We start from the raw sequence: 12,670 nt of genomic DNA on the forward strand, positions 1-12,670 counted from the left end.
TTCCGGTCTCTGGCCCCCCTTTTTTTTTTGGGGGGGGTGGTGGTGAGGTTTTTGCTATAGGGCGTGTGCGCTCGCCAGACAGAGAGAGACAGAGAGACAGAAAGCGAGAAATCACCCCCCAGGGGGGATGGTCACGCCAGATATTAAAAGTGCTGGACCTTACTATCTTACTGATAAGCTGGTGTAAGTTAGACAGCCGTGTTACCTCTCAGGGAAACTCTCAGGAGTCCTCAGGGAGAAGACCGTGAGCTGGAGCAGACCGTCCATGAAGGGGTCATCCTTGCCTGTCAACCAAAGCCTGGCTGATCAGATGACCTCATTGGGCTAGCCAGATGTTGTGTGTTGAGTTTGTTAAATACAAAATTTTAGACAAACCAAAATGTAACAGTTTATTTAAATAAAGGGCAGGTGATTTAAATTGGGCAGTCTCCCAAAGGATGCCTTCCGAGAGACGCTGGCTAGCCACGGGGTAACAGGGAACGTGCCGAGTGCAGGAGAGGAAGTGGACGAAAACAGCAGTGAGGTAGAGAAGTCGTTGGTTTGCTTACAGCTGGAGCTAGTCTGCACGAACAGCCTGAAAGACGGGCTTTCTGTGACTGGCCAAGTGTGGCTGGTGTGATAGGCTGTAATTCAGTAACCAGCTCAAGAAAAACAGCCAAATGTGTAGGATTTCGGTTTACCTATAGGGATTCAAGTGTGGGAGTACCACAGCCACTTTAGGATGAAATAGTTTAGTTTAACAAGTTGCATGTCCGATGGGTGTAACAGGTCTGATATCGATACCAGGATGACAGCAGTGCCAGCTGCCGTGTAGCGTGGCCACTTTGCAGAGAGCCCTGAGGACTGGCCTCACAGGTGTTGGTACAGTAGCAGGCACGTACTTGACGCAGTGGAGAATTATCACTGATCGTCTTAAATGAACACTATGTATGTCAGCACTTGCAAATGCAGTCCTTAAAATGTTCTAAACTTGTATTTTATGATTTTTTTCCCGACAATGGATTTTCATTCCTTACCATCTTTTTTTAAAGCTTCTGTATTTTATAACTAAATATGTTAAAAATCTAGTGCTATGAAATGTGAAAAACTATCATTTAAGAGGAGTGTGCGTTCAGCCACGTGCATGCTACTCTAAATTACTGGCTAATAACTTACGTTCTTGATCAAAACCAGGACCCTTCAGTGCTGTCCGCTCAGCCTGTGTCCCTTCCAGTGTGACCACGTCCCACCAGTTGTCTCTCTCTCCGTGTCTCTAGCAAGCAAAGTCTCTCTGATGATTATGAAAGGATAGAGTATCACACGTTACTATATATTGCAACATTATAATGCTGTCTCTATATGATACATACATAACTGATATTATGTCTGATATAAAAAGTGCTCTACTGTGCTCTACTATCTAACAAGCTGTATTAGTGTGTATTTTTTTTTTTGAGAGTTTTTTGCTATAGTGCCCATGCACACGCCAAAGAGACAGAAAGCAAGAAATCACCCCTCTAGGAGTGATAGCCACTCTGTAATCCCTTCTCCTCCATTCTCTTCTCGGGATCTTGGGCACGCACACACACGCCTGACGTGAGTTTAAGCCGCCAGGTCCAGGACTCGAACTTTGATCTACTACATGGGAGTGCCATTACGCCAACTGCTGGTGCCTGTATGTATGTATTATTATGTATGCATCATATATAGAGAGCATTATAATACCCAATTTGAAAACTTAGAAACCTCTTCCATGTCTTCCTCCATGACATTGACTTCTAACATGTGCTTTATTTTTCTTGTGCCATGGATTTATTCTTTGAATACGGATAAAATTATAAGTATACTGAAAGAATATATTTTGTTCTTAGCTCTTGTTTTTAGTTTAATGTTGTTCATGAATATTTCCCTCATTTTTGTGCCGCCTTTAGAAACATCAGGTGAACATTGACTAGTTATAAAAATAGTTTCATGCAGAATCCTTAGAAAATGCAGTATAGTAAAAAGAATGAAAAAAATCTATTTCCTGTTTTCAGGCTCACTCTGTGACTTTCTTCTGAATATGTAATTGGGTTACTTTTATGCAGAATTTATGTACTGCATTCTGTTAACTTGACAGTTTCATTAAATTAATCCATCATAGGATTCATGCTCTTTGATTAATTGTCTTTAGTGTGGGTTATTTGTGATTCCATTTGTTGTTGTTACTGTAATTGAGATAGCAGTAAATATCCTTGTTCGTACCTAATTAATGACATTCGTGGTCATTTCTTTTTTTTTTTTTTTTTTGGAGAGGTTTTTGCTATAGGGCACGTGCCTTCGCCAGACAGACAGAGAGAGACATAAAGACAGAAAGCGAGAAATCACCCCTCAGGGGGATGGTCACGCCGCAATCCCTTCTCCTTCATTCTCCTCTCGGGATCTTGGGCACACACACACACACACACAGTGTGAGTTTTAAGCCACCGGGTCCGGGACGCAAACCGTGGTTGACTACATGGGAGTCCAGCAACATAGCCATTACGCTAACTGCTGATCCCGTGGTCATTTCTTGGCATCAGTTTATATACATGGCAGCACTGGTTCATGTGACATGAGCGTCTTCAAGTGCTAGACGTACAGCCCCATTGTGAGGGAGCCTCTGCCAATGAACTCCTCTCAAAAAAGTATTTGGAAAATACCTTTTTCACTTTCATTTATTTTTTTAAGAGTTTTTTCTTGTTTTGTTTTGCCTTAGGGTGTGTGCACTTGCCAGAGAGATAGAGACAGACACAGTAGAGGGGGAGAAATCACTCCCCAGAGGGGACGGCCTTGCCACAATCCCTTCTCTTTCATTCTCCTTGCAGGATCTTGGGCACACACATGTCCAGCATGATTTTGAAGCCACCAGATCTGGGACTCCAACCGCAGTCCACCATGTGGCAGCCATGTAACTGTTATGCCATCTGCTGGTCCCTCACCTTTATTTTTTAAATTGTACTTCTTTGTGAATTTAATGAGATTGACATTTTTAATATGCCTATAAGCAATTTGTATTTCTTCTATTAACCATTTCCTTCATTTATATAGTGAGTTTAAACAATTATTTTCTTATAAGAAAGGCAACTCATGGGACCAGCAGATGGCATAATGGTTGTCACTGGACTCCCACGTAGTCAACCGTGGTTCAAGTCCTGGACCCAGTGGCTTAAAACTTATGCTGGGTGCATGTGCATGCATGCCCAAAATCTAAAGAGGAGAATGGAGGAGAAGGGATTGTAGTGTGGCCTTCCCCCCCAGGGGGTGATTTCTTGCTTTTGGTCTCTTTGGCGAGCATCTGCATCCTATAGCAAAATTCTCTAAAAATAAGTAAATTAATTAAAAGGCAACTCATTTATTATTACCCTACAATGCTCCTTATATCTCCTTTAATTCTAGCAACAAGCAAGGTGGGGCAATTGTTTCTATCTCATTTTTATGCATGATGAAACTGCATCACTTGCTCAAAGTTACCTAGCTGTTAGTGTTTTACCCAGACTGACTCTGTGGTCTGGTGGTTAAGGTAGCCAGTTCCCACACAGACGAACCGTGTATTTAGCCCCAGACCTGGTGGTTTGGGAAACAGGCCTGTGACTATGCTTACATTCCCCAGATCCCTAGGGGAGGGAGTGGTGGGGAGATGGGAGTGTGGTGTGATCTCCATGAGAGGAAGGCTCTCTCCATCGTGTTCTGTCCCTCTGACTCTGGCAAGCACATGTTCCCTCTACCAAAAATTAAAAAAAATAATAATAAAAATAAAAGAAAGAAAAGAAAAAAACCTACCCAAAACTAAAAGTCTCCACGGTCTGACAGCCTTTCTCATGAGGCTTCTATCAGAAAAACAAATCAGCTCTCTCCATGGAAAACATACATGCAACTTGCACACACATGCATGCACACACACGTGCAGTCAGTCAACTAAACAAAGCATGGACCACCTCAGTCCTCTCACTGTTGTTTCAGACATCACTCCCAGCATTGCCTCGTGAGTGTCATAAGGCTGGAGGAAGGCAGTCGGAGGGTGGGTAGAGGCTGTGCACATGTGCTGACAGACTGAAAGAAGTGCGAAATGAGTGATATACACATCTTTAAATAATACGTCTAGTGGAAACTTAGTTTTATTTATGCTATTTATCATGCAAAATAATTTAGTAGTTGCCAAAGTATCTAATACTTGTGTGGCCACACATTTAAACATTTCTCCTGATTTTTCTCAAAACTGAAATAAAAAAAATTATATTTTTTGTAGCTTTTTGTAGTTCTTTGTTTTAAAATACAACTCTCTGATCCATTTAGAGTTGATTTGGGTTCTCTACCTGAGGTACAAAGCTGTCTTTGTTCTTACTTCTGAAAAGCTGAATCAATTAATGAAAGGCAGACATTGAATGACTCCACCTTTCTCTCATTGCTTTATATTTTTGACATGTGACGTTCATATTGAATTTTTAAAATGTTCTCCTTCCTACTCGCAAAGCCTATATTTCTACTCATACAACAAATAATCTTTGAAACAGAATATCTTTGAAACTTTCCTCTCATTTGTTTAAAAAAAATAAAGATCACTTACTTATTACAAAACCCAATTCTGGTTATGTACTATTTGTGAAAATCAAAATATGAGTGCAGAAATAGAGTTGGTGCCAATAGGGTTCTGCAGTTTGGACATCTGAGTGGAGAGGAAATAACTAACTTTGCCACAAGCAAGGGTAGTGGTGGGCACGCCCGTAAGAACTGCGATGATAACAGAATGGTGTCCTCGTTGGCAAAGGATGGGACTGGCAGTCATCCTCCTGGAGCGGCCAAGGTGGGTGGGTGCCCACCGTGGGTGCCCACCCATCGCCTGCACTCCAGAATCACTTGAGAGCTTTCTTTACAAGAAGCATCCTCTTGCCCACGCCCACATGCGACCCGTCGCCTCCAGCCCATGTCACAGAGGCAAGGCCATCTAAGCTGCTGTCCCTCACTCAGGTGTGTCCTACTTTCCTTACTCTGCATGGATTTAGGCATCTGAAATCTCATCATCCCGACTTCAGTCAATTCCAAGACTGGTGGTTTACGTGCAATGAGGAAGTGTTGCAACATAGCTTATTTCTCAGTTTCCCTTCGAAATTCACTTTCTTTTTAAGAATTGTATTTATTTATTTATTTATTTATTTATTTATTTTTGGAGAGGTTTTTGCTACAGGGTGCATGTGCTTGCCAGACAGAGAGAGAGAGACAGAAAGCAAGAAATCACCCCCTAGGGGGGATGGCCACGCCACAATCCCTTCTCCTCCATTCTCCTCTCGGGATCTTGGACACACGCACACGCACCTGGCGTGAGTTTTAAGCTGCTGGGTCTGCTGGGTCTGGGACACGACCCGCGGTCGACTGCATGGGAGTCCAGCAACATAGCCATTACGCTAACTGCTGGTCCCAAGAATTTATTTTTTAAAAAGTTATTCTGGGTCAGCAGATGGTGTGGTGATTAAGGTACTGGACTCCCACAAATTAGTTTGAGTCCTAGACACAGTAGCTTGAATATCACTCCAGGCACGTGATTTGTGCATGCGTGCACAAAATCCCGAGAAGAGAATAGAGAAGAAGACCCTGTGTTGTGGTAATCCCCCCACCGGGGGCCATTTCTCACTTTCTCTTTATTTCTCTGGTGAGCATACACACCCTATGGCAAAAACCTAAAAGAAAAAAAAAATCTTATTCATTAAATTCTTCCATGAGCAGTAGGCACAGTAAAAGAGAGAGAGAGAAAGAGAGAGAGAGATTAGGAGAGAGGCATCCCCAACAGGAGAGGGACACCTCCAGCACAGTCATTATGCCAGGACCATGCAGTCTCTGCCAGCTGGGATCACGTGCCCTGTGTGTACAGGGAGGACCTGGGACACAGACCCAAGACCTTCCCATGAGGGTGCAGTTGTGTCACTGCTGCCTGGCCCCTGTAAGAATTCCTTTCTTGAAGAGGACGGTAAAATGTTTCAAGTGACTAGATTTGAACACACCTGTGACTTAACTGTGGTTGTGCTGGTGTATGGTGAGGAAATGCCTTGGTAGACTTCCCGTGGCCTGGCAAGATACAAGTGAGAGCCGCATAACAGGTGGGCTCCAGTCCCTCAAGGCACAGCAGATCCAGGCCAAGGAGAGAGAGACCCAAGGGAGAAGCAAATAGTAACCACTCACCTATTGTTACAGTTTTACTTTAAAATCAGGTGTTTTTACTTATGTATCTGTGTGAGAAACATAGCTTTGAAAGAACACCTTTCTTGTGTTGATATTCTGAGATCTCTACTATAGTCTAAGGTAACTGTGTGTGTGTGTTTAGTCCCGTTTATCAGTGACATGCAAGGGGTTGGGTCCCTGTAACCCGAGGTTGCGGTGAGGGTTAAGGGCACCCGTTGACTCTGGTGTGTGGTTTTCTTTCAGCACACAGATGTTGGATATTGGCATATTGGACATCTTTGGTTTTGAAGAATTCCAAAAGAATGACTTTGAACAAGTAAGTAGGCTTTGTTTTATAATCTTATGAACTTTATTTTTTTTTATTTAGTAGAGACTGTTAGTATAATTACTTTGCAAATTTAGAATTAAAATAAGTACTTTGCTGTCCCAAATGTCAGTTAAAATCTCCGATTTTTGGCTTTTTTTTAAATCCTTTTTATACTGTTTTGTAAACTGGCTCACACATTAAAACCACCTGTGTTAATAGATGATGTAAGATAAAGACCTGTGATGTACGTATGGAATCGCCCCTTCAGCTAGGTCAGAGAGGGTGGGGACAACAGTATTGGAAATCATGTAGAGACCGTCAGAAGCCTTGGCCAGTAATCAGAATGAAAATGACCTGTTAGGCTGCATGCCATTATTTGTGGAGTCATCTCTATGTGACATTTGTATAGAGGACCATTAGAGACTCATACAAATACATAGAAAAGTAGATACGTAAGTGGAGGAGCACTGGCTGTATTTAATACATCTACAATTTAGTGCCTTTAGAAAATTGCTTATGTACCTTAGTATGCATGAATAGTCTCATGAAATTAAATATACCTAAAAATTGCAAGTTAAAGAAGAAAATAGAAATATGATTTGCTGTAGAAAGCAGAGCAAATAAATCCATGAAAAGGTGCAGGTAGGAAGATAGAGAACAGAGTTGCATTATATTACAGGGAAGATTGCAGCTACACAGCATTTAGGGAGTTTTATTTGTTTTTTAAGGGAGAGATTATTTTTGTTATAGGGTGCATGCACTCACTAGAGAGACAGAAAGTAGGAAATCACCCCTCGGGGGGATGGCCACACTCCAATCTCTTCTCCATAATCCTTTTAGGATTATGGGCATGCATATACAAGCGCCCTGTGTGAGTTTTAAGTAGTAGGATCCAGGACTCGAAACACAGTCAACTATGTGGGAGTATAATGAAGTAAACATTATGCCATCTGCTGGTCCCGAGAATTTTTAATAATTGTATAATTTGGGGTCAGCCTGTGGTCTGATGATTAAGGGAACTGGATCCTGTATGGCTGACTGCATAGGTCAAGTCCCAGACCCAGTGACTCAAAATACACACCAGGCACATGTGCGCGTGCCCAAAGTGCTGTAAGGTTGGAGGACTGGAGGAGAAGCAGTGGCAATGTGGCCACAACTCATTGGGAGTTACTCTCTCTCTGGGAGGATGCGCACGCTCTTGCAAATTAAACAAAACAATAGTAATTATGTAATTTGTTTAGCTTTATTTTCCTAAGGTAGGTAGTGTGCTAGTTAATGATACTTGATGAGGAATTTAATAGAATATGTTTGAAATCCTATTTTATGACTTTTACTAGCAGAGGTTTCTTGGCTAAGACAGAGTTTATCGTGATCCTTGGATTTTCAATCACTATCATAAAAATTAGTTTAATAATATAGTTAAGAGACCAGCAGATGGCATAATGGTTACATTGCTGGACTCCCACATAGTCAACCATGGTTCGAATCCTGGATGTGGCCTCTTAAAACTCAGGCAAGTCATGTGTGTGTGCATGCCCAAAATCCCGAGAGGAAAATGGAGGAGAAAGGATTGCAGCCTGGCCATCCCTAGGGTGTGATTTCTTATTTTCTGTCTGTCTTTCTCTCTAGCACATGCATGCACCCTATAACAAAAGTCTCTCAAAATAAATAGACTTAAGAGTTGTAAGATGAAACATGGTCACAATATAGAGATTCTGGTGTTGTTTACTATTGCACTGTACATGTTTAAGAAATGGTGGATAGCTAGCTACATACTGGGGTGGATCACTTAACGATCTTTAAAATTCAGCCAGGTTTATTTCTGGAAAAATTATACACCCTCCTAGGAGCTGGGCCTACATCATGCTGACTCACCTAATCCAGGCTGAGTCAGCATGAATCATGTTCTTTATAAAACTTTATAGAAAGTCTAGTTGGAAAGAAGACCAAGGAGGCGATAGATTTCTTCCTTCATACATTTTCCAGGTTAATGGAAAAGGGACTTCGTGTTTTTATTTGTTTGTTGCTTACTCTAAGAAAAAATAACAACAAACACAGGGAAGAAGGCAGGCAGTGTGATCCGGAATGCGCTACAGTATGGGCAGGTCCCAGGGCTGCCCCCAGTGTACTTCCCAGGTTCGCGGCTCACATGTTGTCTGGCCTCAGTCTGGATCCCTTACTTTCTACCTTGGAATGCATGCAAGCTTCCATGTCTGTGGTGAGACTCGCTGCTTAACCTGCCTCCTGGTGACTGACATGTGGAAATCACAGAAGGTGTGGTGTCTGGTGAAGCCCTCTTACCAGGGGGCTTGCCCCCCAAGCCCAGCTCCACACCCCAGCGCAGCTATTGATCAGTCTGTGCTAAGAACTGATACATGTATTGTTTCTGTATTTGTTGTGTGGCCCACGTGAGACCTCAGTGGTAAGGTAACCCTGCAGCACTCGAATCCTTATGGTGACCGTGGTTCAGATCCCAGGTCAGCCTAAAAGACACTCCATGTGCACATGCAGGCACTCAGTGTTCTGAGGAGCTGGAGGGCTGGGAAAGAGGGTGGTGGCATGAGGATACCTATCAAGGCTGCTTTCCTCTTTACCCACCCACCTCTCATAAGCATGCTCACTCTTTCTATCATAGAAAGAAAGGAGAAAAATGTTCATTTTACTACAATTACATAAGTCCCTTATTATGTTTCTTTCATTAAATAGGTTAGTTACCTATTTTAGAATGTATTTGCAACCTGAGGTGTCTGAATAACAAGAAATGGTATTTTATCAAATCCAAAGAATGAATCTCTATTAAATGCCAAAAGATATTTTTAGGCATTTATGAGTAAACTCTCCAATCAAGTTATAGTCTAAAAAATTATTAAAGAAAAAGAAATACAATATTAAAAATATGCCATTTTTTTGAGCAGGTTTGCTTTACTGTTGTGAAGAGCAACAGCAGGAACCATGTAGAAGGATGAAATTATTTCCCAATGAATCCAAATAGCTTACATTGGATTGAACAAATTCTTAAATTTGCATGTGACCTTCTAATAAAGACCATTGGTTTGAATGATACATTATAGATTCCTGTATTACTAACAAAAGGTGGATTTTATTGTATTTTATTCCAGTGCAAACTTTCGACAAAATGCTTAACAAATCAATGCTGTATTCAAAAATGAAACCTAGGAAAATGTCAGTGCCTTTATAAATGCTTATTTTATTCTGTTTTGAGATCATTGACTCCCCCTAGTCAGCTACTCACTGGAAAGTCTCCTCCTGCAGGGTGGAAATTGTGTCTGTTACAGCATTTTGAACATCACAGAATTTTAGTGATTGTGTTTTCATTAAAAATTTGAAGAATAGACACATAAGAAAAAGAACTTCATAGTGGATTCTCTAATAGTCCTCCTTATTTAGGCATAGTTGCATATGTTTATTTACAGTTATTCCTCCACCAGAGGCTTGGTCAATGTTTAGAAAGGAACTTTTTTGAGGGGATACTAGAAATACAACAAAACTTCAGCATCTCCAACGTCACTGTCCTCCAACCTCACTGGGAGCTCTAGAAGGTTAGATGGATGCTTGTGAGATTTTTCAAGGGAATTTCTTTTTGCTGATAGAAAATGCTAACCTCATTTTCTTTGGTTTTGTCTTAGTCAGTTTGGGCTGCTATAACAGAACACCTTACACGGGCTAATTAATAAACAAAGGAAACCAAGTCTTTAAATTATTATTTTATAAAGTGAAAATTACAGGACTTTTTTTTAAACAGAGAACTTTACATTCATTTGTCTGTTAAATGATTCTTCCCTTTGCTCCCCACCCACCCTCTGCCACCTACACTCTACTACTCACCCCTGTCCATTTTAACCTTTGTTGTCTATACTTACCCTCTCTATCATATCTTTGGATCTTTCTATAGACATTCAGTACTTACAGAGTGGGGATGTGGAGTGTGGATCTTTAAAAGTCTGATTAACTTTGCTTTACATTAAATCTTCTATATATATCCACTTTGAATCAAACAATAAGATCTCACTGTTTCTTATGCTTGAGTGATATTCCATACTATTTAAACCCAGTCATCAGTTCTTGGACACTTAGGTTGATTCCACATCTTGGCAACCATGAATAATGCTGCAATAAACATGAATGTGCAATTCTTTCCAACTCCATATTTTCCTACCCTTTGGATAAATACCAAGGAATGGGATTACTAGGTCAAAAGGGAGTTCTGTTTGTAGGCTTTTGAGGAACCTGTATATTGTTTTCCACAGAAGTACTAATTTACACTCCCAGCAACAAGTAAGAGGGTTCCTTTTTCAGCACGGTCTTCCTAGCACCTTTTCTTTATTTGTTTGATCCTAGCCATTCTAACTGGAGTTAAGTGATATTTCATTGCGGTTTTAATTTACATGTCCCCTATGACATAAAACTGAACTGTTCTCATATGCCTTTAGCTGTTCATATGTCTTTCCTGGAGAGTTGTCTATTCAGTTAATTTACTCATTGTTTAATTGGATTATTCGTTTATTTCATGGGTGAGCTGCTTGAGTTGTTGTACATTTTGGTTATCAATCCCTTGTCTGATGAATAATTTGCAAACATTTTCTCCCATTCTCAGGGTTGTCTTTTCACTCTAATTGTTTCCTTTCTTGTGAAGATTTTTAGCTTAATGTAATCCCACTTGTCAATTTTTTGGAATTATTGACTGTGCTGTAGGGATCTTATTTAGGAAGTCTTGCCTACTCCCATAACTTCAAGAGTATCCCATAAATTTTCTACTGGCAGTTTTATATTTTGAGGCTTTACATTTATATCTTTGATCCATTTTTAGTTGATTCTTCTTCACAGTTAGAAATTGGAGTCTGGTTTCATTTTTCTTCAGGATATCCAGTTCTTCCAGCACCATTTACTGAAAATATTTTCTTTTCTCTGATGCATTGTCTTATACCCTTTGTCTAAGATCAGTGGACTGCATGATTTGGGGTTTACTTCTGGATTCTCTATTCTTTTCCATTGTTTTATATGTCCGTTTGTGTGCCAGTACCATGCTGTTTTGATTATTATCACTTTGTAATATACTTTGAAGATGGGACAGCTCCTACTCTATTCTTTTTGTACAGAATTGCCTTGAGAATATGGGGTCTTTCTGATTCAAGACAAATTTTAGGAGGTTTTTTTTTTTTCGATATCTATGACTAATGCCACCACTGGTGATTGGATTACAATCACATTGACTATGTAAAATACTTTGGATAGAATTGACATTTTGGTTATATTGAATCTTCCAATGCAATGATGTGGGATAGATTTACATTATTTTATATCATAGTCAATTTCTTTTTTCAGTTTTTCATAGTTTTCCTTATAGAGGTCTTTCACCTCTTTAGTTAGGCTTACTTCATAGTAATTTTATTTCTTTTGTGGCTATCATAAATTGAATTGCTTTCTTTAATTCTTTCTCATTCTATTTATTGTCTATTCATTGTTGTTGTACAAAATGCTATAGATTTAAAAAAATAATAGAGGTTTTTGCTATAGGGAGTGTGTGCTCTCTAGAAAGATAGAGAGAGACAAAGAGACAGAGGGCAAGCAATCACCCCCCAGGGAGGATGGCCACACCATAATCCCTTCTCTTCCATTCTCCTCTTGGGATCTTGGGCATGCACACACACGTGTCCAGCATGAGTTTAAGCCACTGGGTCCTGGACTCTAACCACAGTTGACTACATGGGAGTCCAGCGACATATCCATTATGCTATCTGCTGGTCCCCAAAATGCTATAGATTTTTATATATTGACCTTGTATATGCTGCATTACTCTATCAGTTCTAGAAGTTGGGTAATGGATTACTTTGAATTTTCTGTGTGTGAAATCATATCATTAGCAAATAGGACAATTTAAGATTCTTCTCCTACTGTCTGAATGTCTCTAATTTTACTTTCTTGTCTGGTTGCATTGGCTAGAACTGCCAGCGCTGTGTTGAAAAGGGGTGGAGAAAGTGGGTAGCCTTGTCTTTTCCCAGTTTTTGGTGGGAAAGCTTTAGCTTTTCCCTATTTACTATGATGCTAGCAATAAGTCGCACATATATGGCTTCTATTATGTCAGGGAATGTCCTTTTTACCTTTATTTTGCTGAGAGTTTTGATTATGAAGGGATGTCATTTCATCAAATATTTTCTGTATCTATACTTATCA

General features: G+C 40.3%; 1 protein-coding gene across 1 annotated transcript in view; it reads left to right on the plus strand.

Moving 5' to 3' along the window:
• The window catches only part of MYO16 (myosin XVI), a 603,762-nt gene that overhangs the window by 355,889 nt on the left and 235,203 nt on the right, over positions 1-12,670 (plus strand). The window contains 1 exon segment of the mRNA XM_027776197.1: positions 6,415-6,487. Coding sequence (XP_027631998.1) covers positions 6,415-6,487 — 73 coding nt within the window.

The sequence above is a fragment of the Tupaia chinensis genome, unplaced genomic scaffold (assembly GCF_000334495.1).
Source record: "Tupaia chinensis unplaced genomic scaffold, TupChi_1.0 Scaffold000644_1, whole genome shotgun sequence".
NCBI lineage: Eukaryota > Metazoa > Chordata > Mammalia > Scandentia > Tupaiidae > Tupaia > Tupaia belangeri.